Here is a 26,869-nt window from a genome sequence, read left to right on the forward strand (position 1 = left end):
TTTATTCAATCAATATTTTAATGGACTTGAACAGACAACACGGTTTCCATAGCAAAGGATCATCAGCCCCACCTTGTACAAAAACAGAGCTTAAAAACATAAGAGGAACACAACCTTAGAAAAAAAAGCCCCAAAATGGGTATTTATTTAAAAAAAAAAATTATACAAAAGCCTCTGCCTCCTCACACTTTTCCTGCCTCCTGAAATTTCTTAAACAGGGGCTCATCAGCCCGCAGGGGGAAGGTCAGAGCCCGTTTCTGGTAGTACATGGAGTCCATGGCCAGGTTGTCAATGACATCAGCCAGGAGATGGGCTCTCTCCACGGAGCTGCCCGGTGCGTCGTAGCCCAGGGCGGTGAAATGCACGTGCAGGTGCTGGTAGGAGGGCTGGTAGTGCAGGTAGATCCGCAGCTGGGAGCCAGACACGCCAAAGCGCTTCACTATGGCCTCCTGCAGAGGGGAAACAGAGATCAGCACCAGCAGAACCTTGGGATGGATGGGAAAGAGCAGCCCTGGGTGGCAGGGAAGGCAGAGAAAGGTAAAAGGGAGCTCAGCTCCTCACAGCAAGGGGAAGGGGGAAATTTGGAAGGACAGAGCTCTTCCCCACCCTCCATTTCAGCCTCTGCAGGGACAGAGCAAGGCCTCCAGCTGCCCCACTTTTATGTCTCCACGATGGGATGTGCTAGCCACCCCTATCATTTTCCCTTTCACCCTTATCACTCCAACTCATTGGAAAAGTAACAGGGATCCGTTACCAGCCAGTGTAATTAAAGCTATCAACAGCAATGGCAAACTCCAGCACACTGGCTCTGCTCACTGCAATCCCCTGACTAATCTCTTAATTAATCTCCCACCTTCCCTAGTGCAATTACTTTCCAAATTCTAACACAGTGAAGGAAAGAGAAACTACTGCACATCCATCTCCCAAAGACACCCTGCAGAAAAACACACCAGCCGGTGAGAAGAGGCAAGGGATCAGGACAGGGTTGTTAATATGAAGAGCTCACTGCTAACAGGAAGTGTAGAGGATTCCTACAGCACCTGGATGTGGCGTGATCTGGGGAAGGTGCTGATGGAGAGCAGCAGCCAGGGTGTCTGGCACAGCCCTGTTTCATGACTTATCTCCTGAGGAGTGGTCCCCAGGCAGATGCTGTGCCAGAAAACCCAGGGAGTGCCTTTGCAGAGACAGCCGAGCTCTCCCTGGCCCAGGCAGCGTGGGACCAGCCTCACACTCACCTTCCCTTCCTGCAGGACGTTCCTCAGCAGCGGGAGGTGCTCAGCTGTGAGATCCCTCAGAGATTTGATCTCCCGGCGGTGCACAAGGGCGATCAGGTACAGATCATCCAGCTGCAGAGACACAGGAGGGGATGGAGGGGACACAGAAAGAGGCAGCAGTGCTTTGGACCTGACACACCATTCACAGCTTCCCAGGCTGTTATATAGGGATCCTGGTGCCATACAGGAATACTTGTGCTGCACAGGGAGAGTTGTGCCATACAGGGATACTTGAGTTACACAGGGATTCTTGTGCCACACGGGGATATTTGTGTTATAAAGGGATATTTATGCCACATGGGGATATTTGTGTTATAAAGGGATTCTTGTGCCATACAGGGATACTTGTTCTCAACACCCACACTGGGCTGAATCTCCCAGTACAGGATGTGCTCACCCACAATCCCACTGCACCTCAAAGCATCATTTCTGGAGAATCTGAGTTTTGTCCAGAAATGACCAGAAGAGAACAGCCTCATCCCAACCCGTAAACAGTGGGATCACAAATACCTTCTCAGCTTTAGAGGCAGATGGAGTGACCAGCCCTCTCCCACTGTGAGCACTGCACTCAGTGCTGCCCTTCCACCTTCACATCTTCCTGAGCGACTCAAAAATGCTTTCTCTGTGTGACTGAGGCTGGAGACCAGGTGCAGGCACCCACCCAGATATGTGGGGTCACTAAACCCCTGCCAGCACACCCCATGCACACCCCACAGGTCTCTCAGTGATGGTTGATCTGCGGCATGCTCAGATGAGCATTTACAGTGAACGACAGTGGCTGAAACTGAAGATTTCCCCAGTGATAAGCTCTCTATTTTTCCACTGTGCAAATAACTGGCCACTTTTGAGTCACATCAGTTCTATAAATAACAACTTTCAAGACCTAATTGTTCACTGTACAAACCCAGGGCAGTTAAAATATGTCCCTTGAGCAGCTCTCAGACAGCCCTTTGGCATTCCCCGAAGCGCTCAGCACGTTCAATGTTTAACATGACACAAAGCTGCGGATCATTACACTTTAAAAAAATAAAAATCCCAGTCACCTCCAGCTCTGTTAGTGACTTTATGATATAAACACTGGAAAGCAAAGGGTTTGGATATTTGAGATCGAGCAGATCTCTCCAGGGCTATGAGAAACACAATGCAGCTCTTTGGAAATAGATGCTTGTCTCAAAGGATGCTCTCAGGACCCTTCGCAGGGCTCCTGAATTCAGCACAGAGCTGTTCCTGCAGCCAGCCCTAACAGCCATGATCATGGTTCCACTTGATTCCCATGCACAGCTCCAGAAAAAGACAGTGTATCAGCTTGTGCTCTTTGGCTCCAGGCTGGCTGTTGAGAGGAAAAGCAAACAGCTCTTCTTAGAACAACATCTGCATGTTGCTGTTTGAAACAAATAAGCCTGTTGCTAAAAAGGCCTGGAATGATGTCATGCCAGGCATCGCTTCAGGCTACGCCTCAGGGCTCCTACAGATTTGAAACCAACTCAAAAGATGTGGAAGAAAAAAAACACACGAAAAAATGTAAAATAAATAAATAAATAAATTTTAAAACAGCCCAAGAAACCAATTCAAATTATTATCAAGGTTGGGCAGCAGCACCCAGAAGGCTGAGGCCAGCAGATTTCACAGTGCTAAAGAGAAATTTGTTCCCATCCATTAGTCTGAAATAATGGAGGTGAATTCACAGGATCTGTAGGCCAGGGACTAAAGGAGTGTGAGGCCACACTGCTGAAAGGACTTCTGAGGGAGGGCTCAGAGAGTCCTGCTGGGAGCTGTATCTCACTGCCCTGATTTCATTCAGCAGCCCTGCCTGCCAGGTGGGATGTGGCAGAAGGAACCGGTGTTCCTGGGCTGTCACGATCAGCTCTGGCTCAGTGCCAGCCACAGCCAAGAAGAAATTCCTTGGCTCAAAGGCAGCCTGGATGCTGCCTGGCCTGCCTGGGAAGGAGATCAGCAGTGCAAAGGGCCTGGATAGCCCCAGGGACGACTGGGGTGCAGACAGCAGCCCAGCAGCTATGGAGAAGTCCAGAAGATCCTGTTCAGCACTCCAAGAGGCAACGGGAACATGGAGAAACCTCCCCTAAGGACAAATCCTACCACTGAGGCACTCCCTGACCATGCCAGCTGGGAGATGTGGATCCAGCAGGTCTCTAGAGAAAGCCAAAGCCCAAATTTTAGCCCATCTATGATTTTAGCCCAATCCCCATGTGAGTTGCAAAGCTTGGTTGCAGCACACAAGGATTTCCAGCAAGGCTTGACTCACAGCCAGGAAAGGGACAAGATGCTGCTTGCTTTAGGATCCCCAAATATTGCCCCACTGGGAGGGCACTGAACAGGGCACATCCTACAAGCTGGATATGTATCCCCTGTGCTGCAAAATCTCATCAGGAAGAAGGTTGTGCCTCTGGTGATCAAATGGAAATTAGAGCTTAGTTACCACTCGACAGGGGATTTTTGGAGTCAGTGATGCGCCAGGAATTCACCGGGAGCAGACACCAGCCTGCAGGGACTCCCCGAGACAACTCAGTTCCGCACCACAAACAGCTGCTCCCTGCACAGACACAGGATGGAGCTGCCCACCAGCAGCCTTGTGTTCCCATTTTTTTGAGTTTTAATTTCTATTTCTAAGTCTTAATCATACAGCAACTCTCCCCACGTGCCCCCTGCAGAAGCATATGAGGATCAGAAACACAATGGGAACTTTTTTCGATGCCACCAACTTCAAGGGAAGGGTGTGTGTATGGAGCTACACCTCCCCAGATTTAAAGCATGAAAGGGAACCAGAACCAAAAGAATAATTCTCAATTTAGAATTACAGCCTGGTCTTAAAAATCACTTTCACCAAGTGGCCACTCCCACAAGGGGTAAAGCAGCTGCTCATCAGACAAGAACCATCTGCTTAACACTGTAGAGGAGAGTTAATTGAAGCAACCAAAAACAACACAGCTGCCTGGTTTGCACCTCAAGTCAAGGCTTGCAAAAAAACCAGACAAGTTCAGCAGAACAAATACACAGGATTTTGGTTTGGACACATCCTGACAACATTTGGGCAGATATGGACAGGTGGAAGTGAACCTAATAAATACATCTCAGCAGCAGAGAGAACAGCTTGGGCCTGCACCATCCCTGATCAGCTTGTGCTGAAAGGCGCTGGCAATGCCACCACTAACAGCAGTGTGCACAGAAACCTACTCAGACTCTCTCAGGATGCTCTTAGTAGTCTGAAAGTGGACATTTCCTCTGGATTACATTCTGACAGGCAGCATTAGAGGAGCAAACCAACCTGGTTTTGATTCCACTTTAAATCTGGAACCAGAACAAAGCCATTGGAAGGATCTGGGTTTTCATGGACAATTCTATCAGCCTCAGCTTTCTTCTCCAGGATATTATACACCCACTGAAAGAGAAATACATGATTTATAAATCAGCAGAGAATTAAAAAACCAACATCTCAAAGTGTATTTAGCCCAAGATGGATTACTGCACATTCTCTGCAACTGGAATATATTACAAAAAAAACCTGATTTCATTTGAAGATGACCAAATAATTTCTAATCAATTAGCCATAAAACACTTCACCAACCAATAAACTCCAGAATATTATGATCACTTCAGTAAAAAGCAGTGGAACCCAGCTTCTGTGGGGCTCAGCACACACCTCTTGCAGCACCATGGGGCTGTTTACATCTTTTTTACTCCCCAAGCTGCAGCAAAATCTTTACAAACAGGTCTGGGAAGGGAACTCAGCTGATTTTGTTCCCTATTCAAAGAGGAAGGAGCAGAGTTGGATGTAGCTCTGGCTGCTGGCAGCTCACTACAGGGATACGAAAGGCCTGTATTTTTTTGGGCAATACATGTCTCTTGGCTCCCTGGCTGATCAGAAAACAGCTCACCACTCTTCTTCTTCCACACTTAAGGTTCCAGCCTCCAGCCTGCCTGTAATCCCTGCTCTGGTTATCCCTCACTCCTCCTGCAAGGCAAAGCACCATTCAGAGAAGAGTTATGGAAATGGAGGACACCAGGGATAAGTGACAGACTAAGACCAGAGGAAAGTATCTTTGCTCTCCCTGGCTCCCAGCCTCAGTTCCAGCATCCTTTACATTTCCAAAATGCATGTTATGCTCTAGCTTAAGCCTAGCTTAACTACTGGGCTGGTAAGAGAGTCCTCAGCCACATCCCTGGAAGGTGGTAACACAAGGCAGCAGGAAATTGCTAAAGCTTGGAAGCTGAAAATGTTTGGAAACATCATTTTCCCTACCAATTATAGGCCTGAAATATTCTGACTGCCCCAGATGGGTAGGGAAGGTGTAGCCAGTTTCACAAATACACCAAATGAGCTGGGCTGGAGGTGCTGTGCACACCAGACACTCTGGGGGAAATCAATCAAGAGTTTAATTAATCTAATCAACACTTAGGATTGCTGCAAACTGACCTGAATACATCTGGAGGGAAAAAACTACTTCTTGTCCCTTGATCTGGAATTTTTTGCTTTAATTGCTATCTTTTCTCCTCAGCATCATTTTAGAGATTGGATTCTTCAAGCTATTCTCAAAAGCACAGCACAAGCTCACCCTGTTCCATAGCCCTGGGAGGAAAGTTCAGGGGGAAGCTCAGCAGAAAATGGACATTTGCCTTTTGCTGGGGTTTTCATGCCTGCTCTGATCACAAGTACCAAGCTATCAGTGCCCTCAATAAGGTCACTGATCAGATGAGCTGAATTTTAAACCCAAGGCTGCCTCGTGGTGGGCAGGTCCTTGGCTGACTGCTCCTGCTGCTCCCAGGACAAGCCCAGCAAGCAGAACACATGGCCAGAGACTGGCACCACAATAAAACCATTATCCTGAAAGCATCCATGCTTTGTATCCTCCAGCAGGAAACACAGACGCCTCTGTAGTCCCCTGGTATTTCTGTCACCCCTCACATTTCCCTTTCCACTTGGCAAAACCAGTTGGATAAAGACAAGGAACAGCATTATTAAATCCCGGAAGTCAAGGACTGACCAGGATTTCTCAGCAGATGCTCCTGATGGTCACCAGGAACATGTTTCCATGGACTGAAACCAGCTCACAAGCATTTGGGGGAAGAAGTAGAGTGAGAGCTCAAGCAGTTCCTGAAGGCAGCTGCTACACAGGAAACGTAAGAGATTTGGGAGCAAAAGCACAGCGAAAATATTCCACGAAGGCTGTGGCCTGGTGGAAACACATACTTGGCTTTCTCCAGCCAATAAATGCTGCAGTTTAAGGCAGCAGGAAAGATGGGGGAATGGGGGGCATCCAAGGCTCCTGGTTAGTTTTGGGGAGTTATTTTTAATGGAGAGCCTCAGCAGCCCCAGGATTTGGTTTATTCTCCCTTCTGCAAAGGCTGGCATGAATTGATCCCTACAGACTTGTATTCCCTTGCTCTCTAAAGGAGAAAGAGAGGAACAGTGAAAAAGGATAAGGCCAAGGAAAAAGCTGGGACTGCTTGGAGCAAGCAGCACACTAAAAGTAACAGTTTTACCACATGGAATATGGACTGAGGGGATGAATGGCAAGAGGAATGAGCTGTGATGCAGGAATGCAAGCACAATCTATGTCTTTCCATTTCCACAACAACCCAGAGACTCCTCAGAAGCCCAGCAAACTGCACCAAATGCCCAAGGAAGCCAACCTTGGAAAGGAGAAAAAAATTCAGAATTTCTCCAGAAACCTTGGGAAAAGGAACTTGAAGTACAGCTCCAAGGCAAACATTTTTCTGCAGAGCTGGAAAAGGATGTCCCAGCCAACCAAATAAGAGGGGACAGCACCACAGAGCTGGCAACTCAACCACCGGGGAGATGGGGCAGAACACTCCAGCCTGGCTTCAGAAAAGCCTTCTGGCAGCAGTGTTTTGATGAAGGACACCAAAGACATCATTGTCTGCAGGAGAGGGCATGGTACCCATACCTGGATGCTGAAGCTCTGGGACTGGATGAAGGGCAGGGTTATGTTCTTGTAATCCTCCCAGGTTTCACGGATGAGGTGCACTTCCTGACGGAGATATTTCTGGATGTGTTTCTCCGTGGCAGGATACACCACTGTGGCTTTGATCTCTAGGAACAAACACATTGACTGAACTATCACCCATGTTGCTTCCTTTAGTCCCCAACAAATTTTTCCCTTCCAAAAAATGCCACACCAAGACATTTTGAAGAGAGGGTGAGGGAGAATGGACATGGAAAGCAAACAAGTGCTTTAACCTCCTGCACTGCTGCTGCTTTTCTGGAGGAAGAAACTGCCAATGGCACAGCCAGGGCCTCTCCTTCCTGTTCAGGTGGAGGAGTTTGCTGTTTGAGTTTTTCCACACTCGCTCTTTCACGCCTATTAGCAACATTGGGGCAGAGGTGGGGCTCCCAGGGCAGTGTTTCTGTGCAGTCAACAAGCAGGACAGAAACATGACCCTGGGGACAGAGACACATCTTCTTCATACTTAAATTCAAAGCTCACAGGACGCACCCAGTAACTTCATCCAGCCACAAACCCAGATGAACTCCAAGGAGCAGCTTCTTCACAGGGCTCAGTCAGAGTGCTTGGCCTTGAGCCCCAAGTACAGGAGGCAAAAAAGTCAAGGGCACGGGGACAGATCCAGAGCAAGCAACATGAGCTGATAGGTCAACACAGCTCAGGATGAGCAAGGGGAAGAGGGCTAAGTGACCCTCTGCCCACAAAAAGCATTTCATCATTTACCCTGACAAAAGAAAGCATTTTCTGTTTGCTTCAAGATTAGAACTTTGCTGCACAATTTCTGTGGCATTAAACAGGATGCAAGTGCTCACCTTGTCAACCTGACAGCTGTGATGTTGGCAGCAGTAAATCCTACCCACAGGGCTAAAACACACGGAAAACATCCGTCTTTGGCCAAGATTGGATGTGAGATACAGAGCCTGCCACAGCTCCAAGGTGCTCCAAGGGCACAGGAGTGTCTTTTCCTTCCCAGCTGACTCAGAGGTGCTATAAACTTCAGTGCAGGAAGGAGAAAAGCCCCATGAGCCTGAGCAAACCCCAGGCAAACCAGACTGAGGTGAGTGACCAGGGCACTGTGAACACTGCAGTCTGTGCCCAGGGTCTGCCACAGAAAACCAGGGGCTGCAGATAAGGGGCACCAGAGTTGTGCTTCATGCCTTAAGTATGTATACAGGCTAGCTAGACACTGAATATAAACACCTACTTGTTCCCAGAGCCAGGATTTAGGATGGTTTGAGTCTTTTTTAGTTTTCTGCTTTCTGTTTTTTTCAGGTCAGCGCTGCACAATCTGAGAGACTCTGCCTTTTCATTCCATGCCAAACCCAGCTTAATGAAATCCACAGGAAAATGCTGGTAACATGAAATATGAAAATGCAAACCACAAGGGCAGTCTGGTCTGATTCCCACCATACACATGTTCAAACAAGGTTGTTTTCCAGGACTCAATTAGCACTCCTAGCAGGATGATGTAATACCAAAGAAAAAACACAAGGCTGTAGCTCTCCTCACTTAAAAAGATCAGCAAAGCACTGGGGAAAAAACAAAAAAGGCAAAAGATAAAATACCAAAGCCAGCCTCAGGCTGAAACTTTCACAATTTGATTTTATACCCCAAAAATAGAGCAAGAACTGCAGCAGAAGCCCCTCAGTGCTGGGTGGTGATAACCACAGTGCGTGGGGGTGCAGGAACTCACAATGCACCACCCTGGCACCTCCCCAGTTGGGGGGTGGCTGCTCATGGTGGGGAGAGAACTCAGGGTGTTTTAAATGAGAGATCATAGAACTCCTTAATGTGCAGCTGCAGCCGAGCAGATGTTTGGAAGAGGAGGCAGGGGAAAGACTGTGGTTCACTTATGGTTATTTCCCTTCTAAAGGTCTCATCAACCCCAAAATGCCCCAGCGATGCAAATTAGCATCAATCACTGCAGCCAGAAAGGCTTTTGATACCTGCTCAGAGCCTGACACAGGAGCCACACACAGGATGCAAAGTCACAGTTGAGCCTGGGCTCAGCTGCAAGAAACATGCACAGCGAGACCAGGCTCGCCCCAAAATCTTTCCAGTGCTGGCACATGGCCACGCTCTGGTTTCCAAGTCAGCTCCTGGCAGGCTCCGTGTGCACCAGAGCAGCACGTAGGCCGTGGGGCACCCAAAACCTGCCCTGGCCTGGAAACAGGAGTAGGGAACCGCTGGACACGTGATGTGGGTTTCTAAGCTGGCTGAAGCATCAGGAATTGTCTCTGCTCACATCTGAGTCACATCAGCCAGCCCGTTCCTGAATGGCCCGGGGCCACCACACAGCATCTGTGGTTTATTCTGGAACACAAGACTGACCATCAACTAACTGGAGGTTATAAAAAGTCAGGAGGTTTAATTGAAGGAACCTGGATGAGCAGGAGGCAGAGAACAACTGCCCAGGCTGGTCATTCTACAACAGGCATTTGAGGGGAAACACCACAGGGCTGGGAAACTGCCTGGGAGAAAAGGAGGCCCAGACTGACCAGGCACACACTTCTCCCCTCTCCTGCTAAAAACAAGAGAGGAAAACACAACCCAAGATAAAAGGAAAATCAGAACACCATCTGGGGAACTTAAGGGAAAAAGGGCTGGAGACAAATGCTTTCAGAAGGAGAGGACAAAATATGGGCAGAGAGAGCTCGTGCAGGTAGGAAAGGGCACACGAAGCTCACGAATGATGCCTCATCCCCCCCTTCTGTGCCACACTGTCCCCAGGCTCTGCCAAAATCCTCCTGCAGTCAGCACATCAGTGAGAAGAGGCCTCACACTCTCTTCTCCCATCCCACTGCAGCATTAACACCTACTGTCAGCTTGTTTTAGACAGCTTTAACCTGCCAGGGAGCCAGGAGAAGCACACAAGGCAGGCACAATGTATTTCTACTTTTGGACAGGGGTGCAGTTTCCTCTTTTTGCTAGCAAGAAGTGGAGCTCTCATTAATAAGCTCCCTAATCAACCTGACCATTAGGTATAGGAAGGTGCCAAGGCCAAGGAACAACAAGCAGGTCAACACTTGCACTCTTGCAGGTTTTCCTTTCCTCTGCAAGGAAGAGTTCCTGCTGCACCCAGCTCTGTCTTCCCAGCAGCAGGTAGGAAGACAGCACCTTGGATGCAGCCCTAATTAAATATATAATGGCCTAAGTAATTCTGTAACACACGATCTCCCCTGCATGAACTGTCTCCCTGTCTCCCCTGCATAAAACCTGTCTGGTTTTATGATCACAACTGCACAGGGGTCACACGGGAACACCGGATTCCAACCCAGCCCCAGCCAGGTATGCCCACGGCTTTGTCCCAAACAGCTGGGGCACTCTTTAGTGAATGAATTAAAGCTGCAAAGGATAAAGCCTGCAAGAGCTCACAGTTTCCAAGGCCAGCACATGCCAGGGCAAGCCAAGCACGCTGCCAGGGACTCAGCTAAGGCTGCCTGGCCCCTGGGGCTCATGCCAGGAGGACCTGGGGGGCTCAGTGGAGTGCAGCTGCAACAGGCACTGCAAAGAGGAAAGCTGCAGTTTACCACCCCCGCAAAACACAGAGCAAAGTACAGTGACACCCCCCACCATCCTCCAAACCATCCCACGTGCTCACATAGCTTCAGGCTCAAGCTTTTTATTTAAGTGTAAATGCAAGAAAGTTTCCTTGGCTGGTCAAACCCCAGAGGCAGCCAAAGCAAGGAAACGCAGGGAGAAGAACCAGCTTTCCCACTGCAGCTCCTGCAAGTTTCTCCAGCACTGCCTGAAACCAGACTCTTTTTAGGACGTGGATTGCTTCCTGCATGACTGAAAACTTTCCTTCCACACTCTCCCATTTTCCCCACAATTTCTCCACTTCATGTTGGAGAATGGAACCAGAGCTTCTCCCCTTGTGCTTGTTTTAAGAGGTTTTTAATAAGCTTCAGCCTATCACTCTTTAGAGGACTGATAAAAGCCCTTAAATCACACCAGCACAGCTTTGGAGAAACACAGTCCCACAGCAGCCAGGCACGAAGAGGCTGCTTTTTGCCACAAATGTCAAGCTCTCCTTGGTAAATGGGTGTGAGGAACTAGATGTTATCAGGGAATGTGTATATTGAACCATCTAGCTTTTGCAATCCAACCTTTGGCAGGTTGAAATGTTTCCATTTCTGTGAAATCAGCCCCTGCTCTCCCTATAAGGGAAAGCCAAGGCTGGGGGTTCCTCTCACATCAAGGTTTAAGCTGCCTCTTAAATTAAGGCAACATCCAGAAAGTGGCCTTAAAATAAGTTGCACATACCTGCCTTTGGCAGCAGCACAGTCACATCAGCTCTGACACACTACTCCCCACAAATTCACCTCTCCTCAGTCCAGGGGTCTGAGTTGCTCTTCAATCTCTGACCATTACTGGCTTGTCTGCAAATGTTATTTCCCATTTTAGCCTTGACAAGTGCAGTAAAATCAGTGAGATGAGCAAGACTCATCTGGTGCCACCTTCACACTGGTGTGCTCCCAGACCTAAAAATCTCATCAGAGTTAAAATTCATCTTCCCCAAGTGAAATGTCTCTTCTGAGGTCAGAGAGGAGTCATTTGCTCAAGTAACATGCTTTAGCCTCCCTTTCCCTGTGTCACCATAAAAAAAGTCATCATTGCACAGGGCCTGTGCTGGATTGACTGTGCACAGGGAGCAGCACCCGACTCTCTTCAACAGAGAAAGAGTGAATGAAGTCTCCACTTCCAACTGAATGAAGAGCCCCAGGTCCCTGGGACCACAGAGGCAGCATTGAGAAATGCTCTGGAAGCAGCTCCTCATGGTGTCAGCACGAGTCACCTAGAGTCACCACTTCCTCTGTCTCAAGGTCTAGCTTACCTCAGAAAGCAAGAGGCTGAGCGTGGCAGGGCTCAGCTGCCCAGGGTGTTATGAAATCCCCCAGGTGAATTCCTTCATCCCACAAGACCACAAGACAGGACTGTTCCATGAAACTGCTTCATGTCAAAGTCTGGTATTTTCTACTAAATATTTTACTGTATCTTGTACCCAAGTGTAAACTTGCAAGGACCAGGGGATAAAACCCTGTAACTCTAACCCTGCAACTCTCAAGACATCATAAGGAGTCAACAGACCCTGTGCAAGGGCTCCATAGGTCTCCATCCCAGGTCAAACCCTGACGAAAGCTTTACAGGCAACTCCTCCTGTTTAGGTTTTTAAGTCTCATTCCTCATGTCAACCGCATCCTTGGGCCTGACTCAGTTTCAAAGGGTAATTTCCTTCCCCTCCTGACAAAGGGCTGTTTCCCTGCCCACCAGCAGCTCATGCAATGTGCCACCAAACAGCTATTTGCTGCTAATGGCTTCAAAGGAAGAAAGCTCCTTGATCTCCACTCCCACTCAGGGAGCCTGGACAGCAGCTCCAGGGTCTACAGCCCCCTCCTGATCCCCTGTGTGGGGCTGCTCAGCATCCAGAGCAAGTTGAGGAGTGCCAAGGAGAAGGGTGGGAAGCAAAAATGCACCACTGTGTACTACTTCTGCAAAAACTTACCTTTCAAGGGCAGATTTAAAAGTCGTTAAAAAGATAAAGCTTGGCAGAAGAAAGCCAGAGGCTTCTTCCCCATTCAGACATGCAGGAGGGGTTTCACACCTGGCATAAGCCTTAAACAAAATAAGGAATTCTGTTATCAGAGCAATGTGGAGTTACACAGCGCTGCAGCAGGGAGCAGCAAGGAAAGCAAAGGCCGGCACGGCTGAGCTGGAGGCAGCCCAGGGGATTTCAGTCTTGCAATGCCACCTCGTGGGAATCACTGCAACTCCTGCTGGGCTGGAATACAACAGGCACCCAAACAAGAGCTTTCCCAGCTAAGAAAGAGGAGCTTTAACGTCTTCCAACAACTCCCGTGGTGTTATGGTGCTTTCCTCTGACTGAAACTCACTGTAACAACAAAATGTTTAATTTTGAGTCCTTCACAGGAGAAAAGGAGTTTTGCACAACTCAAGCTGACAGATCCAGACAGTGCTCCCTCCTACATCATGGGAACAGAGCTAAAACAAGAGCATTTTTGGGAAGGCATATCAAACATCCTGAAAATTTAACTTGGCCCTACAACAACACCTTACTTAAGGCACTCAGATTAATTCTGACTATTAAACACGTTTGGCTGCTATTGTGTTTATGAAAGCATTGACATGGAAATTATCACTGCACTTCCAGAATTTAAACACATACCAGCATTCACACGGTGAAAGGTGACTCTGCTCCACCCAGGTGACACCTCACCTGCGGAGCTGCCTCCAGCTCTGGGGGCCTTAGCACAGGAAGAACATGGTGCCACTGGAGCAAGTCCAGAGGAGGCCATGGAGATGCTCTGAGGATTGGAGCAGCTCTGCCATGGAGACAAGCTGGGAGAGCTGGAGGTGTTCAGCTGAGAGAGGAAAAGGCTCTGGAGAGACCTTAGAGGGGCTCCCTGAGAGCTGAAGAGGGACTGGGGACAAGGGCCTGGAGGGACAGGAGAAGGGAGAATGGTTTCCCAGTGCCAGAGGGCAGGGCTGGATGGGATATTGGGAAGGAATTGTTCCCTGTGAGGGTGGGCAGGCCCTGGCACAGGGTGCCCAGAGCAGCTGGGGCTGCCCCTGGATCCCTGGGAGTGTTCAAGGCTGGATGGGGCTGGGAACAACCTGGCATAGTGTAAGGTGCCCCTGCCCATGGCAGAGGGATGGAACAGGATAAGCTTTAAGGTCCCTTCCAACCCAAAACAGTCTGAGATTCTGTGATTAAACTGAAGTGCTCAAAGACCAGCCTGGCTTTCCACTGGCAGCTAGAAAGCACCGCCACTGCAGGACACCTTCGCACTGGGACCAGAGTCCTCTCCACAGGGCAAGTGCCTTCCACTGCAGCTCCCCAACCTGCCCATCTGTCCTTGTCATACTTGATTATTAAAAGTTTTGTAACAAAGATGTGTGAAATCAGCAGGGGGACGGGGCAAACAACACACTGACCTCCCCACCTGGGCCAGGTGTGCTGCTGTCACTGAACCACAACCAGGGTGGCACAGCCAGGTCCAGCAGTGGCACCCTGCCCATCCCACTGCCTCCTCCCCTCTGGAATGGGCAGGAACCATATCCTGGCATCCCAGCTGCCCTCCTAGGACCCCTGAGCAGGGCTGAGGGCACTCACCACTCAGCTCCGGGGGAGGGCTCAGGTAGAAGGTGCAGTAAATGTCATTGTGCATCTGCAGCTCTGCATTCATGGGCTTCTTCAGCAGGTCTGGGATCTTCTCCTCCTGGAAAGGAGTCTTTTCCAGGATGACTACAGCATCTGTGCCCTCTCCAGAGAGACCAATCCTCTGGAATACAAATGGATATAAAGTCATCAGCAAACACAGATCCAGCACAGGGTGGACAGCCAGAGGTCAGGGATCATGGCAGACACCTTGTAACCCCCCAGTCCTTATGCCCAAACCCCCTTGCAGGCCAGACACCCATCCAAAAATAAACAGCACATTTGCCTGGAAACACAGCAGGAATTTGCTCCCCATCAGGGAACACAGGTGGTTTTTGGGGGAGCAGGGGATGTGGGCAATGACTCAGCCCATCTGCACCTCCCCGGATGCTCCCAGGATTCCTGCTGACCCACAGCACCAATTTCACCTTTGGCACTTCCCACAAAGAGGGCAAAGGCAGGCATGGGGTTTTGCATCATAGTCAGGGGCAAGTTCTGGGGCAGGGGGCACTTACTGCTGCCCTGCTCCAAGGAACCACAGCCCCTGATCCAGTGGCATCAGCGCGCTGGTTTTGGGAGGTGCTGGGTGTGAAATATCCCCCAACATCACTCCTGTCTGTACAGGTGAGGCCTCACCACACCACCTGGGCAGAGCAGTGGGGCTCACCTGGGGCTCCCAACCCTGCCACAGCCGAGAAGGAAAGATGTGTGCTAATGCCTTTACAAACAATTTGATGGATCTTAATGCCTCTTTGACTTTGAGTAGTTTGGCTCCTGGAAGAGACAAGGGTCTGCACAAGCCTGAACTTCTGAAAGTTCTTTGAAACTTTGGGGAAAAATGTCAGATTTAAGGAGGGATATGGGGTAGGTGGTTCAGGAAGGCTGTACCTTCCTGGTAGCTCAGCCAGCGGGGAAAGGAAGAGGGTAACATGCAGCCAGGAGTTAGAATTAAAGGGAGGCTCTGAAACCTCGAGAGAAAACCCCGTGGGCATGTGGCCCAATGGACTCTGCCTTTATTCAAATAAAGTCGAAGAACTCCTCTGTCTCCTTTTTGGACATAAACCTCCGGCGTTTGTGGATTTTCCTGACATACAGGGCAGAGCGGGAGGTCTGTGCCCACTTCAGTTTCTGCAGCAACCCACTGCCTCAAGAACAAAGAGTCCTGAGTCTTTCCCATCCCCATCTCCTGCTCAGATGCACATCTTCTGGAGACAGGGGCCGAAGCAGGTGCATGGTTTCCACGCCATGCACAGATAATCTCAAGAATCCCAATTTGACAAATTCTCCTTTAATAGGTGTATTATTTACAGTCCCAGAGTCAGCATGCTGCTTGCAATCTATCGCCGCTTTACCTGCCAAGCACGAACAACCCCGCTTGAATCCAAAAGCACCGAATTACACCAACAAGAAAGAGGGTTGCAATGAGGTCTGCAGCCGCCAGCGCGGCCTGGTTTGGGCAGCGCCAGGCTGGAGAAGCGGCTCGGGCCCAGGCTGGGATGAGCGGGGATTACCGGGGGCTGGTGGCACGTGCTGCCGGGGCGGGGCCTGCCCGGAGCGCGCCGCCGGGGCGGGGCCGTGCCCTCAGCGGGCAAAATGGCGGTGGGCGCTACCGCCCCCCCCCTCGGTACCTCCGCGTGCAGGAACACGATCTTGTCCCGCGCCGACTCCCGCAGGACGCGTCGCACCCGCAGGTCCGACAGCGTGAAGGCGGCGGTGGCGCCGCCTTGAGTGTCGGCCCCGCCATTTTTCTCCTCCTCCTCCTCCCGCTTCCTCTTCGGCTGCGGGCCCTCCGCCATAGCTCGCGCCCGCCCCCGCACTGCGCACGCGCGGTTCCTGAGGGCGCGCTGAGGAACCGCGCCCCCTGGCGGCTCGGAGGTCGCGCAGCCCCGCGCCTCCTCCCACAAACGCCCGAACCGCGGATTGAGACAAAAATACGGAAAAAGACCAAAATTTAAAACTTCTGCATTTTCGTAGTCGCAATGATTCCGTGCAAAGTCACTGCCTGCCTCATCTTGTCCTGCCTACAGCCCAGCAGGCGCCTTGTCAGCTTTGTAGGGGTCCCGGAGCCCTCAGGACAGAGAATGCCAGCACAGTAAAGAGCTCTGGTGACCCTGAGAACACCCCAGTGTCAGAACTTAGTGTTTGTATGACGGATGTCCATGTCCCCGTTGAGAAGATTTTGGCCAGTGGGACGTGGTGGGTTCTGGTCTGCTGTCCCTCATAGATGTGGGGAACTCCCCATCCTTGTTTCCAGGTTTGCTCTGAGCAGCTCAGGATTGATCTCAAGGTCCAGTGGGACATGCCAACACCCAGATCCAACGGTGACAGCTCCATGATGCCTGTGGGGATGCATCTGCCTGCTCCCAGCACTACTCCATCCTTTTTGTGGAGCTCTGGCACAGTTCCTGGAGGTCTGCAGAGACAGCAGATGAGTTCCATCAGCAAACAATTACTCTAAAAATCAACTTTAAATAAAGTTATGGAACCTGGTCCCTTCCCATGGTCCTCATCCCAATGAGGACATTTCATCAGCCTCCCACAGGATACTCACAGCGCATGACAGTGTCTCTGATCTGCCTGAAGCTTTTCTCCTTCAGCGCCATGTAGATGTAGTAGATGTTCCGCAGCTCCCTGGGATAATCCTTGCGATCCACATCCTTCAGCACTGGGATGGTGCGTCCATTGGCCATCGGAGCCTCAGCCAAGGCCTGGTGCATCTGGTACCTGCACCAAGGGTCCTGCAGGAAGCCAGGGGTTATGAGCATGACCCAGCAGTGGCTGTTCTGCACGGCGTCACACAGCTCTGTCACGACCGCGCTTCCTGCCACCGCATCCCGCAGCTGGAGGAAGCAACGGAAGCTCTCAGGTTGGCCCTCCAGATAGGACACCAGCTCCTCCACCAGCTCCATGTCCCCCTCGCTGTGGCAGATGCAGACGTCATAGCTCTTGTCCCACCGGGGACTGTCTGAGGCGCTGATGTCTGGTGCTGACACAGGCGACAGGGAGATGGAGCTGGTGGCCAAGCTCATGCCAGAAGAAGAGCTGGAGCTCTTGGCAGAGGATGAAGAGGAGGAAGGTGAGGATGAAGCAGAGTGGCTGGACTTGAGGCTTTCCACTGAGCTGGGCTTGGGCTTATGCAGGAGCCGCCTAAACCAACCTGCAGAGTAAAGCCACAGTGAGTTTTGGGGGACTTAGCACCCCCTGGACTTCCCAAGCACAGCATCATTCAATCTGCAGGATGCCCCCAGACGGAAAGGGGTGGGTGGGATCTCACCTTAACCCCCAAAACCATCCTAGTCCCTAAAACCTGAGCTGCCACCAACACCTGAACTGCTGTGGCATCGTTGCCCATTGGCACTCTGGTGATCTGTTGGGGAGGGGATGCCATGAGGGAGAGGACAGAGCCAGAGGGTTTATTCTTAGACTCACTAGCCATAATGGGCAGCACGCTGCTCAGCCACCGATTGCCAGCAGGACACCTCTCCTGAGAGCAGAAAAGAGGGATAAAAACTGAGAGCAAGAACCGCTTCATGGCAGGTCTCAGCCCCAGGATCTCAGTGTGGTCTGCACACTGCGATCCTGCACCTCTGGGATGCTCTCTTACAGCCCCAAAATCAACCCCAGCAGGGTTTTCTGCATCTGCCTCCTCAAAATGTGCTGGGAAGGAACATTTACCTTTTACTGGCTCTCTCCACTGGACATACACACCTGCAGCAAGCAAGGCTGAGAGATAATAGGGAGGAGAAACCCTCATTCCCATCAGTAGGGAAAAGATCCTGTGGAGGAGAGAAGTTGGGATCACCAGGGATGGACTGGGTGCTGGCAAACCAAAGGCAGTGCAGGTGATGCCCGGAGATGTGCATCCTTGGTGTGGTCTGCCCTGGCATTCCTGTCTGCTCCCTACCATCCCATGCTTCAGCATCATGCTCCCAGCATGATTTAGGGAGCCCAGACACTCCCTGTGGACACCCAGGAGCAGCAAAATGGGAAACAGCTGCTTTTTTCCACTGTTGGCATCACCCCTTCCAAAATGAAGCACCCCGAGTCACGCTGAAGCCTTTCCCCTACTCAAAAATGACACAGGACTGCAGGAAATGCTGGCAAAACCCCGGCACGCCCACGGAAACCACAGTGCCCAAGTGTCACCACTTAGCAACAGCCAAAAGCTCAAGTGTGACTGGAACAATGAGCATGGACAGTGAGCAGCAGGGGGAAAGCTGGAGGGATGCTTACCTGGAATACAGGAGTCCAGCACCGGAGCAGGGAATGGGATGCATCAGCCCCTGGGTTTGGTAAAGAAAGGTCTTCTGGGATTACCTGGGTGGGAAGGGACAGGTAGAATGCAGTATGTTCCCCCTGCAGTCTAATGGGATCTGCAGTGAACAGTGAGGCTGATCCATCCTCGCAGCTTCCACATCCAGGAGCAGTTCCAGTGAAGCTGGCTGGTGGAAATGAGGGCAGGGGCACCCACCTGCCTCCCCAGGGACAGAGTGGAGGAGCTCCCCGAACACCCAGGTGCCCCCAGCTGCCAGCAGCTCCAGCCTCTGCTGGGGAATGTGAAAGCACAAGTAGGGCAAATGGGCCGGGACCGCAGGGAGGGGAAGCCAAGCCCTCCAAGGGCCTCCCTCCCACATCCGCCACATGCCGTCACTGCCTGGGTGTCAGAGTGCCCAGCCCTCACCAGCACCCAGATGTGTTCTCTTCCCTGGTTTCCTGACTAAATATAGACAGGTCCATGTCTGCCACTCACCTATTTTACAAATTAAATTTACCAAACAGGTGATTTTTTTTACCCCAAAACTCCACTGTATTTCTCCTTTCCCAGGTCTCTTTCCCCTGGTGCTGCTGGTGGTGAACAACTGACACTGCCTTCATCTCATCATCATCCTCAACCCCTACAATGCCTGGTGGTTCCTCCCCAATGCCCTGTGAGAAATGAGCTCCAGGTGAGTCCTGGTTCCATCACCCAGGAATCTGGAGGGTCTCCAGGATCTGCATACCCATCCAGCTCCCTAACAGGCTGTTCCTGGCACAGATTTCCCATCTCTCCCCTGCCTAGGGGACAACGCCAGGACCTCTGATGTGGACACTAAACCCTCCACTTGCTGCTGCAGTGTCAGTCTGGCCACACTGGTAGCCCAGCACACTGTGGAGGTGACCCAGGAAGTGTCCCACACCCCGTGTGGCACCAGAAGGTGGGGGCCTGGGGATCCACTCCCAGTGCTGAATGTGTCCCTCCCTCTCCCATCTGAGTCCTTGCCCTGGATAACAGCAAAGCCCCTTGACCTCAGATCCCCAGAGAGGTCAAGCACTGGCACTCACACAGGAGCATCTCCAGAGTGAGCCCAGGGTGCAGCAGAGCACAAAGCTGGATCAGCATCTCCCTCACTGTTAACACTGAAGTAGAGTGGTGGCCATCACACCCCCACTGTACCACAGCTCCAACTGTGGGGTCCCCAAACTGCAGGAGTTGGGCCAGGACCCACCTCTGTCCCAGCAAGGAGAATCGCAGAATCCCAGAACAGTTTGGGTTGGAAGGGATATTAAAGATCATCTTGTTCCAAGTCCCTGCCATGGGCAGGGGCACCTTTCAGTAGTCCAAATTACTCCAAGCACTGGCCTTTGAAAGCCTGGGCCTGGCAGATAGCCATGCTCACCTAACTCAAAGTGTTCATGGAGAGGGTGGGCTGTGTCCAGTGCCCATCACCCCAATTTCAGGACTGCTGCACCTGCCCCCAAAACACAACCCCAGTGTCCCTCATCTGCTTGCAAGTTGACTGGGACAACAACCCCCACACCTTCACGCCTGAAGGGAATATTTTCCTCAGGGAAAAGTCCCATGTCCTCTGACCCCCCAAAAATGTCCCCCCACCACATTTAACCTCCATACCTCATGCCAGGGCTAATAAAGACACCCCTTCATCAATGCCACCATGACCCAGCTGTGCCCCAGGGCTGAATCCACCTCCTTGTTCAGCACACTGCTGTTTACTTCCTTACCCCCAGGGACCTTTGAGTCTTCTGGGAAGGATGGCTTAAGGGGATTAAGGTCAGGAGATCCCCCAACACCCACCAGCACCTCTCAGGCTTTTGGGAACCCCATGCCTACACCACCACTGCATCCCACAGGTCTTTGAAAGCTCCTGTCAGCTACTGAGTGTTCCCTCCATGCCACCACCTGGCTGTGGCTTTCACATGGTATGAAAAGGTATTTCCATGTCTGTTCACCACCACCTTCAGCAAAACAACAGATCAGGGTACAATAGCACAAAACCACGTGAAATGGGGGAGGGCCCCTGATGGCTTTTCCCCCTTGCCATAAACAACTCCCCATCCCCAAGGATTTCCCCAGACAGTCCATCTATGAGCCCTGGGAGGCACCTTGGGGGTGCAGGAGCAGGCACGATCCTCCTGCAGGGCCCCCAGCACAGCTTCAAACACGGTGCTGAGTGCCAGAGGAACCACAGCCAGAATATGCCCAAAAATGCAATGAATTCTCTGAGAGACACTGGGCTCCTCGCCACCCTCTGCCACCACCTCAACTACCTTTCCACCAAGCAGGGGACACCAGCTGGCCCCTTGGTGGCCAAATGCCAAAGGAAAAAGCCCAAGGCTGAGTAGTGCTGAACCCCACAGGGACCCAAAGGCTACCTCCAGTCATCGGCCCAGCACCAATCATCTCACTGGGACCTATTTTTCATTAGTCCTTGCACCAGCACTGCTGCCACCACCCCAAAAATCAACTCCCCACCCAAGAACAGGACCCACAGGAGGGGGAGTCACCTGCCTGTTTGAATCACCTCACCTGGAAACCCCAGAGCCGCCCCAGAGAGGGAACCTGAGTGAGGGTGAACCCACAAACCCAAGACTACGAAAGACAGCACCCTCTTGATCGACCTCCACCCTACCTCGGCAATAACATAATATTAAAAGAGCAATTAAGGAGGCACTGCTCTATTCATAGCATGCCCTGACCCACCAGCAGCAGCACCACGCTGAAATCCCTGCAGCAGGAGTTTCAGGCTGCTTATCACCAGGAGCCTGAGGTTTACAGGATTGCCTGCAGAACTAAGAAACGGTGACTACCTGGTGCTGCAAGACATGCTCAAACACAAGTGGTTTTGGTAAGAAAACAAGGCTAATTTTATCCCTGAAAACGCTATGAATGTTTCATTTATGGTCCCAGTACAAAACAGTGCGCAGCTACCCAGAAAACAGAATCATTTTTCTCCTGGGAAGCTCCAAGTACACCCAAATTCCACCACACATATACTTGAAGGCATCATAGCGGCCGTCCAGGCCCAGGCACCGCGTGTACCTCATGGGGCTGGAGACGCGGTGGCACATACACGAACACAGGCAGCGGCAGCCGGCGGAAGAGAGACCACTAAGACGTAGGGGGAAGCACAGGGACACAGCCGGGCCCGACGCGGCCCCGGGCCAATGCAGGGGGTCCTGCTCAGCTCCGCCTCCCGGGCCGCCACTGCGCCGCGCCCGCGCCTTTTATACCTTCGCAAGCACCGCGAGAGTATCGCCGCGTTCCCACGCCTGGCCCCGCCTCTTCCGCTGGGAGCCAATGACAGAGAAGGGCCGGAGGGGCGGGGCCAATTCGCCGCGAGGGGCGGGGCGTGGCCAGGCTCGAGGCGGCTGCGCGCGGCGCGGCGGCGTCTCCTCAATGGGGCCGCGCGCGCGGCGCCAGGTGCGTGCGGGGCGCGCGGGGGCGGGAGGGCGGGCAGGGCGCGGTTGCCATGGAGACAGCGGGGGGGAAGCTGTTGCCATAGCGACGGGGGCCGCCATAATGGTGGGGGGGTCCCATGGCCGCCGGCCTGAGGGGACGGAGCGGCCTGAGGGGAGATCAGGGGGGCCGGGAAACCTCTGGCAGCGACGGGCGGCCCGGCTGTGACTGGCTCCTGCCGCGCCATCGCCCTCTATAAAAGCTCGTTTTCATTGATGTTTCTCCTTGGGAAAGGAGCCTCGGTCTTCTCCCCGCCTGCTGAATCCCCGTGTTGTTGCTTTTTCCGCAGGTTTAGCGAGGAGGGCACAACGGAGAGGACAGGTAAGGGCTCGAGCAACCCCGAAGGTGTGACCCACCCTTTCCCTACTTCCCTTTCCCGAGTCAGTCCTGGGAAGCCAGCGTGCTTCTGTGGGAGTCTGTGGGATCCAGAGCTCAGCCAGGCTTTGCTGTGTCACTCCCCCTCCTTCCTCATGGAGCACGTGGAGAATCACAGCGTTGAATAAAAACCTCTGGTGTGTTTTGACTCGCATCCAAGGAGGCTGAATCCTGTGTTTTTGTGGCTTGGACAGGAGCAGGGTTTGTCCTCGGTCCCATTGTCCCTGGAGAATGTGTGTTTCTAGGATGGTTTTGATTTAGCTCCAGTGCAGCTCCCACATGGAGGGATAGGCTTGGGAATTGGCCAGTGACAGCTCAACTTGTAGCTGAAACACAGTGGCTTTTAAACTATCTTATCCCAACACCTTAAAGCCACTGAATTGAGAAAGAAGCTGGGAATTACATCCTTGCTGGTGGCAGTTCACAGCACTCAAAGTTAAAAATGGATGAGCAGCAGGTTTGTGCTTCTTTGCCCATCTTCCAGCATGGAACTGGATCATTTGGCTTCAATTTTAAACATCTGAGTATAGCTTTAGTTGCGTGTTGGGTGCTGAGCACGGAGATGGTGTCAGTCGCAACTTCTCCATCAAGCGGGGGAGAAAATGTTCCATTAATTCCCCATTTTGGTTCTGCAGGTTGGACTCTGGTGTTGACTGTGTGGTGTGGTTGTATTTTGCAGAGAGGTTTATGTAAATACACACCCTGTGTGAACCTCGGCCTTTTTTGACACACATAGTGTTCAGGTGTTTGCTTTTACCTGGGATACACCTTTGTATTTCCAACGTTTCTGCAGCTGGATATGTCTGTGTCACACAGGGAGTTGGGTTTGCCCAGTTTTGGTGACTTGGGCACAGTTTAAAGCTGAAATCTGGAAGGCTTTAGGATAAATTAAGGGATTTCTGTGGTGTGGAGGAAGAAAGAGAATGCAGCAATCCCACATTAGTATCCCCGATAAAAGTGATGGAGACAAGGCTGGGACAGGGGAATGGGGCAGCTGAGCCAGGAATCCATGGAGTGTTGTGTTTACAGTCTTCAGCTCCCTGCAGTCTAAATAGCTGGAAAGTTCCCAATGTCTCAAGAAGGCTGGAGAGACATTTCTTATCTTGTGCCTGTGGCTCCCTCTCCTCCGTGGCACCTGTGTTCCCAGGGGGAGCCTGCACTACCTGGTGTGCTTTTTTCCTGTGGCAGGGTCATGCTCTGATGTAATTCCATTTAATTTTGGCTACCTCAGCTGTGCCAGTGTGATCCATCCCCCTGGGGAGCAGAACTTCTTCCCAGGACTGAAAACTGGAGGTTTCTATTTCTTGGCTGAATCCCCATGAATTCTTTTTAAGACCAGTAATAACTTTTTTGGAACTAGGCTGTATTTATAATGGGGTTTTTGTTCCTTTATGGCTCTTTGCACTAAACCTAAAGGTTGAAGTTCATTATATCAGAAAAACCTACAAGGCGATTATAATTCCAAGACGTGTTTTTTCCTAAGTTTAAAATTACTTTTGAAATGTCATTTAGAGGCACTTAAAATTGATTTGATGGCTCCAATCCTGCTGTTAGTAGCATGGGAATGTGCAGGGTGAGCGAGATGGGAGCAGTGCTGAAGCAGGTAGAAGCAAACAGGGGAGTTCCTAGGTGGGAGTTTACAAACAGCCTCGATATTCAAGGCTCAGCTGATGATTCACAACACAAAGATAATATAAGCTTAAATTATATTCAGTTTAGAAAATGAGGAAGGATTTAACTTCCTGTAGCTCTGCTGCTGCAGAGGGGCTGAGGGCAGACCCAGCACCTGCAGAAACTCAAACTTCCCTCTGAAACACTCCAGTTATCTATTGTTAGTCCCTGGCTCATCTAAGGCATTTTTGCACCACTAAATAAAATCTGGCTGGCTTTGTGGAAGCAGCTTGCCCTTCCAGAAAGATCAGCTAATCCAAAAGGAGGGATGGGACCCTCTTGGGAAGGAAAAAGAGGGTTTTCCTCCCCCTTTATCCTGACCGTGCTTGGCTGCATTCATTCAGCTGGGATTTGAGAGTGAATCTGACAGATCCTGTGTCCAGCAGGTCCTCCTGTCTTCCTGAGAGTCACAGCTTTGGTCTTTGCAGATGTAACCCCCCAAAACAGTTCACCATGAGGCCTGACAGGTTGCAGGTGTTCAGAGGTGATGAGGCTGCAGAGATTCAGTGTCAGAAGAAGAGCACTGAAGTGCTCCTGGGCTCAGTGTGGGTTGGAAAAATACAGGGTACAATGTTCACAAGAGTGTGTGATGGAGAAGCCCTGCTTGGCATGCACAGAGTCAGGAAAACCAGGAGATTTCTCACTTGCTAAAGACCTTTTGTCCAAAATCTGGGCCCTACAGTGAGGCCCAGTAAGATAAAAAGGTGATTATTTGAAGTGATGTGTTCAGTAATGTTTCAGGAGGTAGATGGTGAAAACCAGCTCTCTGAGGTGTTCTGTTGTTACAAGGTTTTGTTATTGAGCAGCCTGGTGTGGTGAAAAGTGTCCCTGCCCACAGCAGGGGTGGAACAACACGAGTTTTTAAGGTCCTGTCCAGCCCAAACCATTCCATAATGCCATTGTATAAAGTTTTCCAAAGGGGTCAGAAGGTAAAGGCTGCACACACACACATCATGTCTGGCAGTGTCACTTTGCCCTGTTCTCATCATCCAGCACTGAAAGGTGGTAGTTTCCTAGAACACTGGCTGATTTCTCACATGATCCATGTCAACATTTGCAGCACAGCCGAGGTGTCCTGCCTGGAGAGACTTGCCCATTGTCACCTGCTGTGCTGCTGGGGAGCAATCACAGCATCTCATCTCTAGGACAAGCCCTCAGATCTCCCTAAGATGGAAAAACCTGCAAAAACTCTGTGATTTTGGGTCAGCAGCTCTTCCTCAGCATTTCCTCTGGCCAAAAGCCTTTGTTTAACAGAGTTTTTGCTGGACTCTTCATGACAATTGGCAAGGAAAAAGCAGAGAAGGGTGAACAGTTCTGTTAATTTTCATTCCCTTTTCATAGACTTATTTGGGAGAAGCAGAGTGGGGAGGACTGCGTGCTGGCAGAGCTTTTGTATTTTATGTCACAGGCTGTTGAAAGAGTTCTCAAATTGCACTTCCTTTCCGTGGGCTTTAAGGTCATTTCCCAGTGCTTGCAGATGCATGGCGGGCTGGGAAACCCTTCTCTCATCACCAGGGAATGAAATGCTCTCCCTGGCTTTTTGGAGCCAACAAAAATCTCTTTGTCTTCTCTTCCCTCCCACTGTTTCCCAAGCAGCAAGTTTGCTGACAGGCCTTGATGGGAAGGGGGGAGTGCTGCTCCAAGATCCAAGCTTTCTGGGAAAACTAGCAGCTGAGGGGAAACGAAGGGTCTGGCAAACTGTGTTCTGCTGAGGCAATCACACCTGGGCAAAACAGCCAAGGATTTTATGGTAAAAGACGTTAAGAAAGTGGATGAGACTGTGGGACAAAGTTCAGAGACAAAAACATGCAATTCTCAGCCCAGAGGTGATCTTGGAATGATAACAAACCTGGGATTTATCCACCAGTGCAAAGCTGGTTCTGTAAAACCTTGTTGTCCAGGTGGTGTTGTCTATGTGCAGTGACTTTGCTTTTGATTTGTCTACTATAGAAACTGGATGGCTTCTACGGTGAGCCTGGGCAAGGAAACATTATTGGAAGATGGAATGCCACCTGCAAAAAAGCCCAGGTAAATTTAATTATACTCCAGCGCATTTTTTCTAACAAGAGCCTTTTCCTGTACCTCACATTGTTCTTTAAGGATTGTGACCCCTGGCACCTGCAGCTGTTTCACTTCCTGATCCAAGAGCGGCGCACTGGCTTCTGGCCATGCCCTGGGCTTTCCTGCTGTTTGTAGAACAAACACCTTCACACCCAGAATGTACTTTTTTGGGGTTTTAACCCTCAGCCAGGGGATGGGGTTGCACTCAGAGCTGTATTTTACTGTTCTGTCTCCATGGTCCTGTCCACTCACAGTGTCAGGGTGGTTATGCTTCTTTGCTTGAGTTGAATGGTGGTTTCCAGGAGGACGGGGAGTTACTCAAATTAGTATGATTGAACTGCATGTAAAGGCTAAATAGTTCACTCTGAGGCTCCCTGTGCTCAGAAGTAGGTGGTATTACAGTTCTGTGAGTGGGGACCTGACTGGTGAATAATTCTGTCTGTCAGAGACTGAGACTGTGGCTGTTGCAAGCTCAAATGTTCTTGTGAACAATCAACTAATTCATCTGGGGGTTATCTCCCACTAATTTGATTTATTTGCAGGTTCTGGAGGGCTGCAGGATAGTTCTGTGTGGTCTCGAGGTTGATCAGTA

The 26,869-nt window shown here is 51.0% G+C and overlaps 3 protein-coding genes across 39 annotated transcripts in view; 1 reads left to right on the forward strand and 2 right to left on the reverse strand.

Annotated features, from left to right (window-relative positions):
• Positions 1-16,331, reverse strand: DCPS (decapping enzyme, scavenger). 3 transcript variants are annotated; one of them, XM_023941553.2, is made up of 6 exons: positions 16,064-16,331; positions 14,391-14,559; positions 7,199-7,344; positions 4,558-4,671; positions 1,236-1,346; positions 1-449 (listed from the first exon to the last, which is right to left on the reverse strand). In XM_023941553.2, exons 1-6 carry the CDS (start codon positions 16,229-16,231, stop codon positions 183-185), a joined length of 975 nt encoding a protein of 324 aa, XP_023797321.1. In that variant the 5' UTR covers positions 16,232-16,331; the 3' UTR covers positions 1-182. The 3 variants fall into 3 exon arrangements, with proteins under 3 accessions (XP_023797321.1, XP_023797322.1, XP_023797323.1); XM_023941554.2 differs by lacking the exon at positions 7,199-7,344 and adding an exon at positions 5,168-5,244 and having other exon boundaries at positions 16,064-16,308; XM_023941555.2 differs by lacking the exon at positions 16,064-16,331 and adding an exon at positions 15,529-15,962.
• The window catches only part of SIRAL1 (SIR2 antiphage like 1), a 19,920-nt gene continuing 9,020 nt past the window's right edge, over positions 15,970-26,869 (forward strand). For 7 of the 24 annotated variants that reach the window (XM_086861195.1, XM_086861192.1, XM_086861183.1 and 4 more), the window contains exons 1-3: positions 22,047-22,134; positions 22,460-22,491; positions 26,167-26,244. In XM_086861195.1, the coding sequence (XP_086717321.1) occupies positions 26,174-26,244 (71 nt within the window). In that variant the 5' untranslated portion in view covers positions 22,047-22,134; positions 22,460-22,491; positions 26,167-26,173. Of the gene's footprint in view, positions 18,728-19,260; positions 19,382-21,878; positions 22,135-22,157; positions 22,237-22,459; positions 22,492-26,166; positions 26,409-26,869 lie in introns of those variants that run through there. The other 17 variants (XM_086861187.1, XM_086861196.1, XM_086861180.1 and 14 more) reach the window with 8 other exon arrangements.
• On the reverse strand, positions 16,382-21,918 carry TIRAP (TIR domain containing adaptor protein). 12 transcript variants are annotated; one of them, XM_086861202.1, is made up of 6 exons: positions 21,754-21,918; positions 18,669-18,752; positions 18,111-18,211; positions 17,865-17,919; positions 16,987-17,592; positions 16,382-16,848 (listed from the first exon to the last, which is right to left on the reverse strand). In XM_086861202.1, exons 4-6 carry the CDS (start codon positions 17,869-17,871, stop codon positions 16,805-16,807), a joined length of 657 nt encoding a protein of 218 aa, XP_086717328.1. In that variant the 5' UTR covers positions 17,872-17,919; positions 18,111-18,211; positions 18,669-18,752; positions 21,754-21,918; the 3' UTR covers positions 16,382-16,804. The 12 variants fall into 12 exon arrangements, with proteins under 12 accessions (XP_086717328.1, XP_086717331.1, XP_086717330.1 ...); XM_086861205.1 differs by having other exon boundaries at positions 18,144-18,211; positions 21,754-21,888; XM_086861204.1 differs by lacking the exon at positions 21,754-21,918 and adding an exon at positions 18,907-19,067.

This window comes from Cyanistes caeruleus, chromosome 23 (assembly GCF_971803275.1).
Source record: "Cyanistes caeruleus chromosome 23, bCyaCae1.hap1.1, whole genome shotgun sequence".
NCBI lineage: Eukaryota > Metazoa > Chordata > Aves > Passeriformes > Paridae > Cyanistes > Cyanistes caeruleus.

What these genes read in the sequence shown, in the direction of transcription:
- TIRAP (XM_023941540.2), bottom strand. Translation starts at nt 18,360, where the DNA reads ATGATGCTGAAGCATGGGATGGTAGGGAGCAGACAGGAATGCCAGGGC. An exon ending in CGTGCTGCCCATTATGGCTA is followed by an intron (nt 17,593 to 17,864) that starts GTGAGTCTAAGA and finishes TTTACTCTGCAG; the next exon opens with GTTGGTTTAGGCGGCTCCTG. An exon ending in CAGAGACACTGTCATGCGCT is followed by an intron (nt 16,849 to 16,986) that starts GTGAGTATCCTG and finishes CTGTCTCTGCAG; the next exon opens with ACCTCCAGGAACTGTGCCAG.
- DCPS (XM_023941553.2), bottom strand. Translation starts at nt 16,231, where the DNA reads ATGGCGGAGGGCCCGCAGCCGAAGAGGAAGCGGGAGGAGGAGGAGGAG. An exon ending in TCGTGTTCCTGCACGCGGAG is followed by an intron (nt 14,560 to 16,063) that starts GTACCGAGGGGG and finishes TTTGTATTCCAG; the next exon opens with AGGATTGGTCTCTCTGGAGA. An exon ending in TAAAGTGGAATCAAAACCAG is followed by an intron (nt 1,347 to 4,557) that starts GTTGGTTTGCTC and finishes GTGTCTCTGCAG; the next exon opens with CTGGATGATCTGTACCTGAT.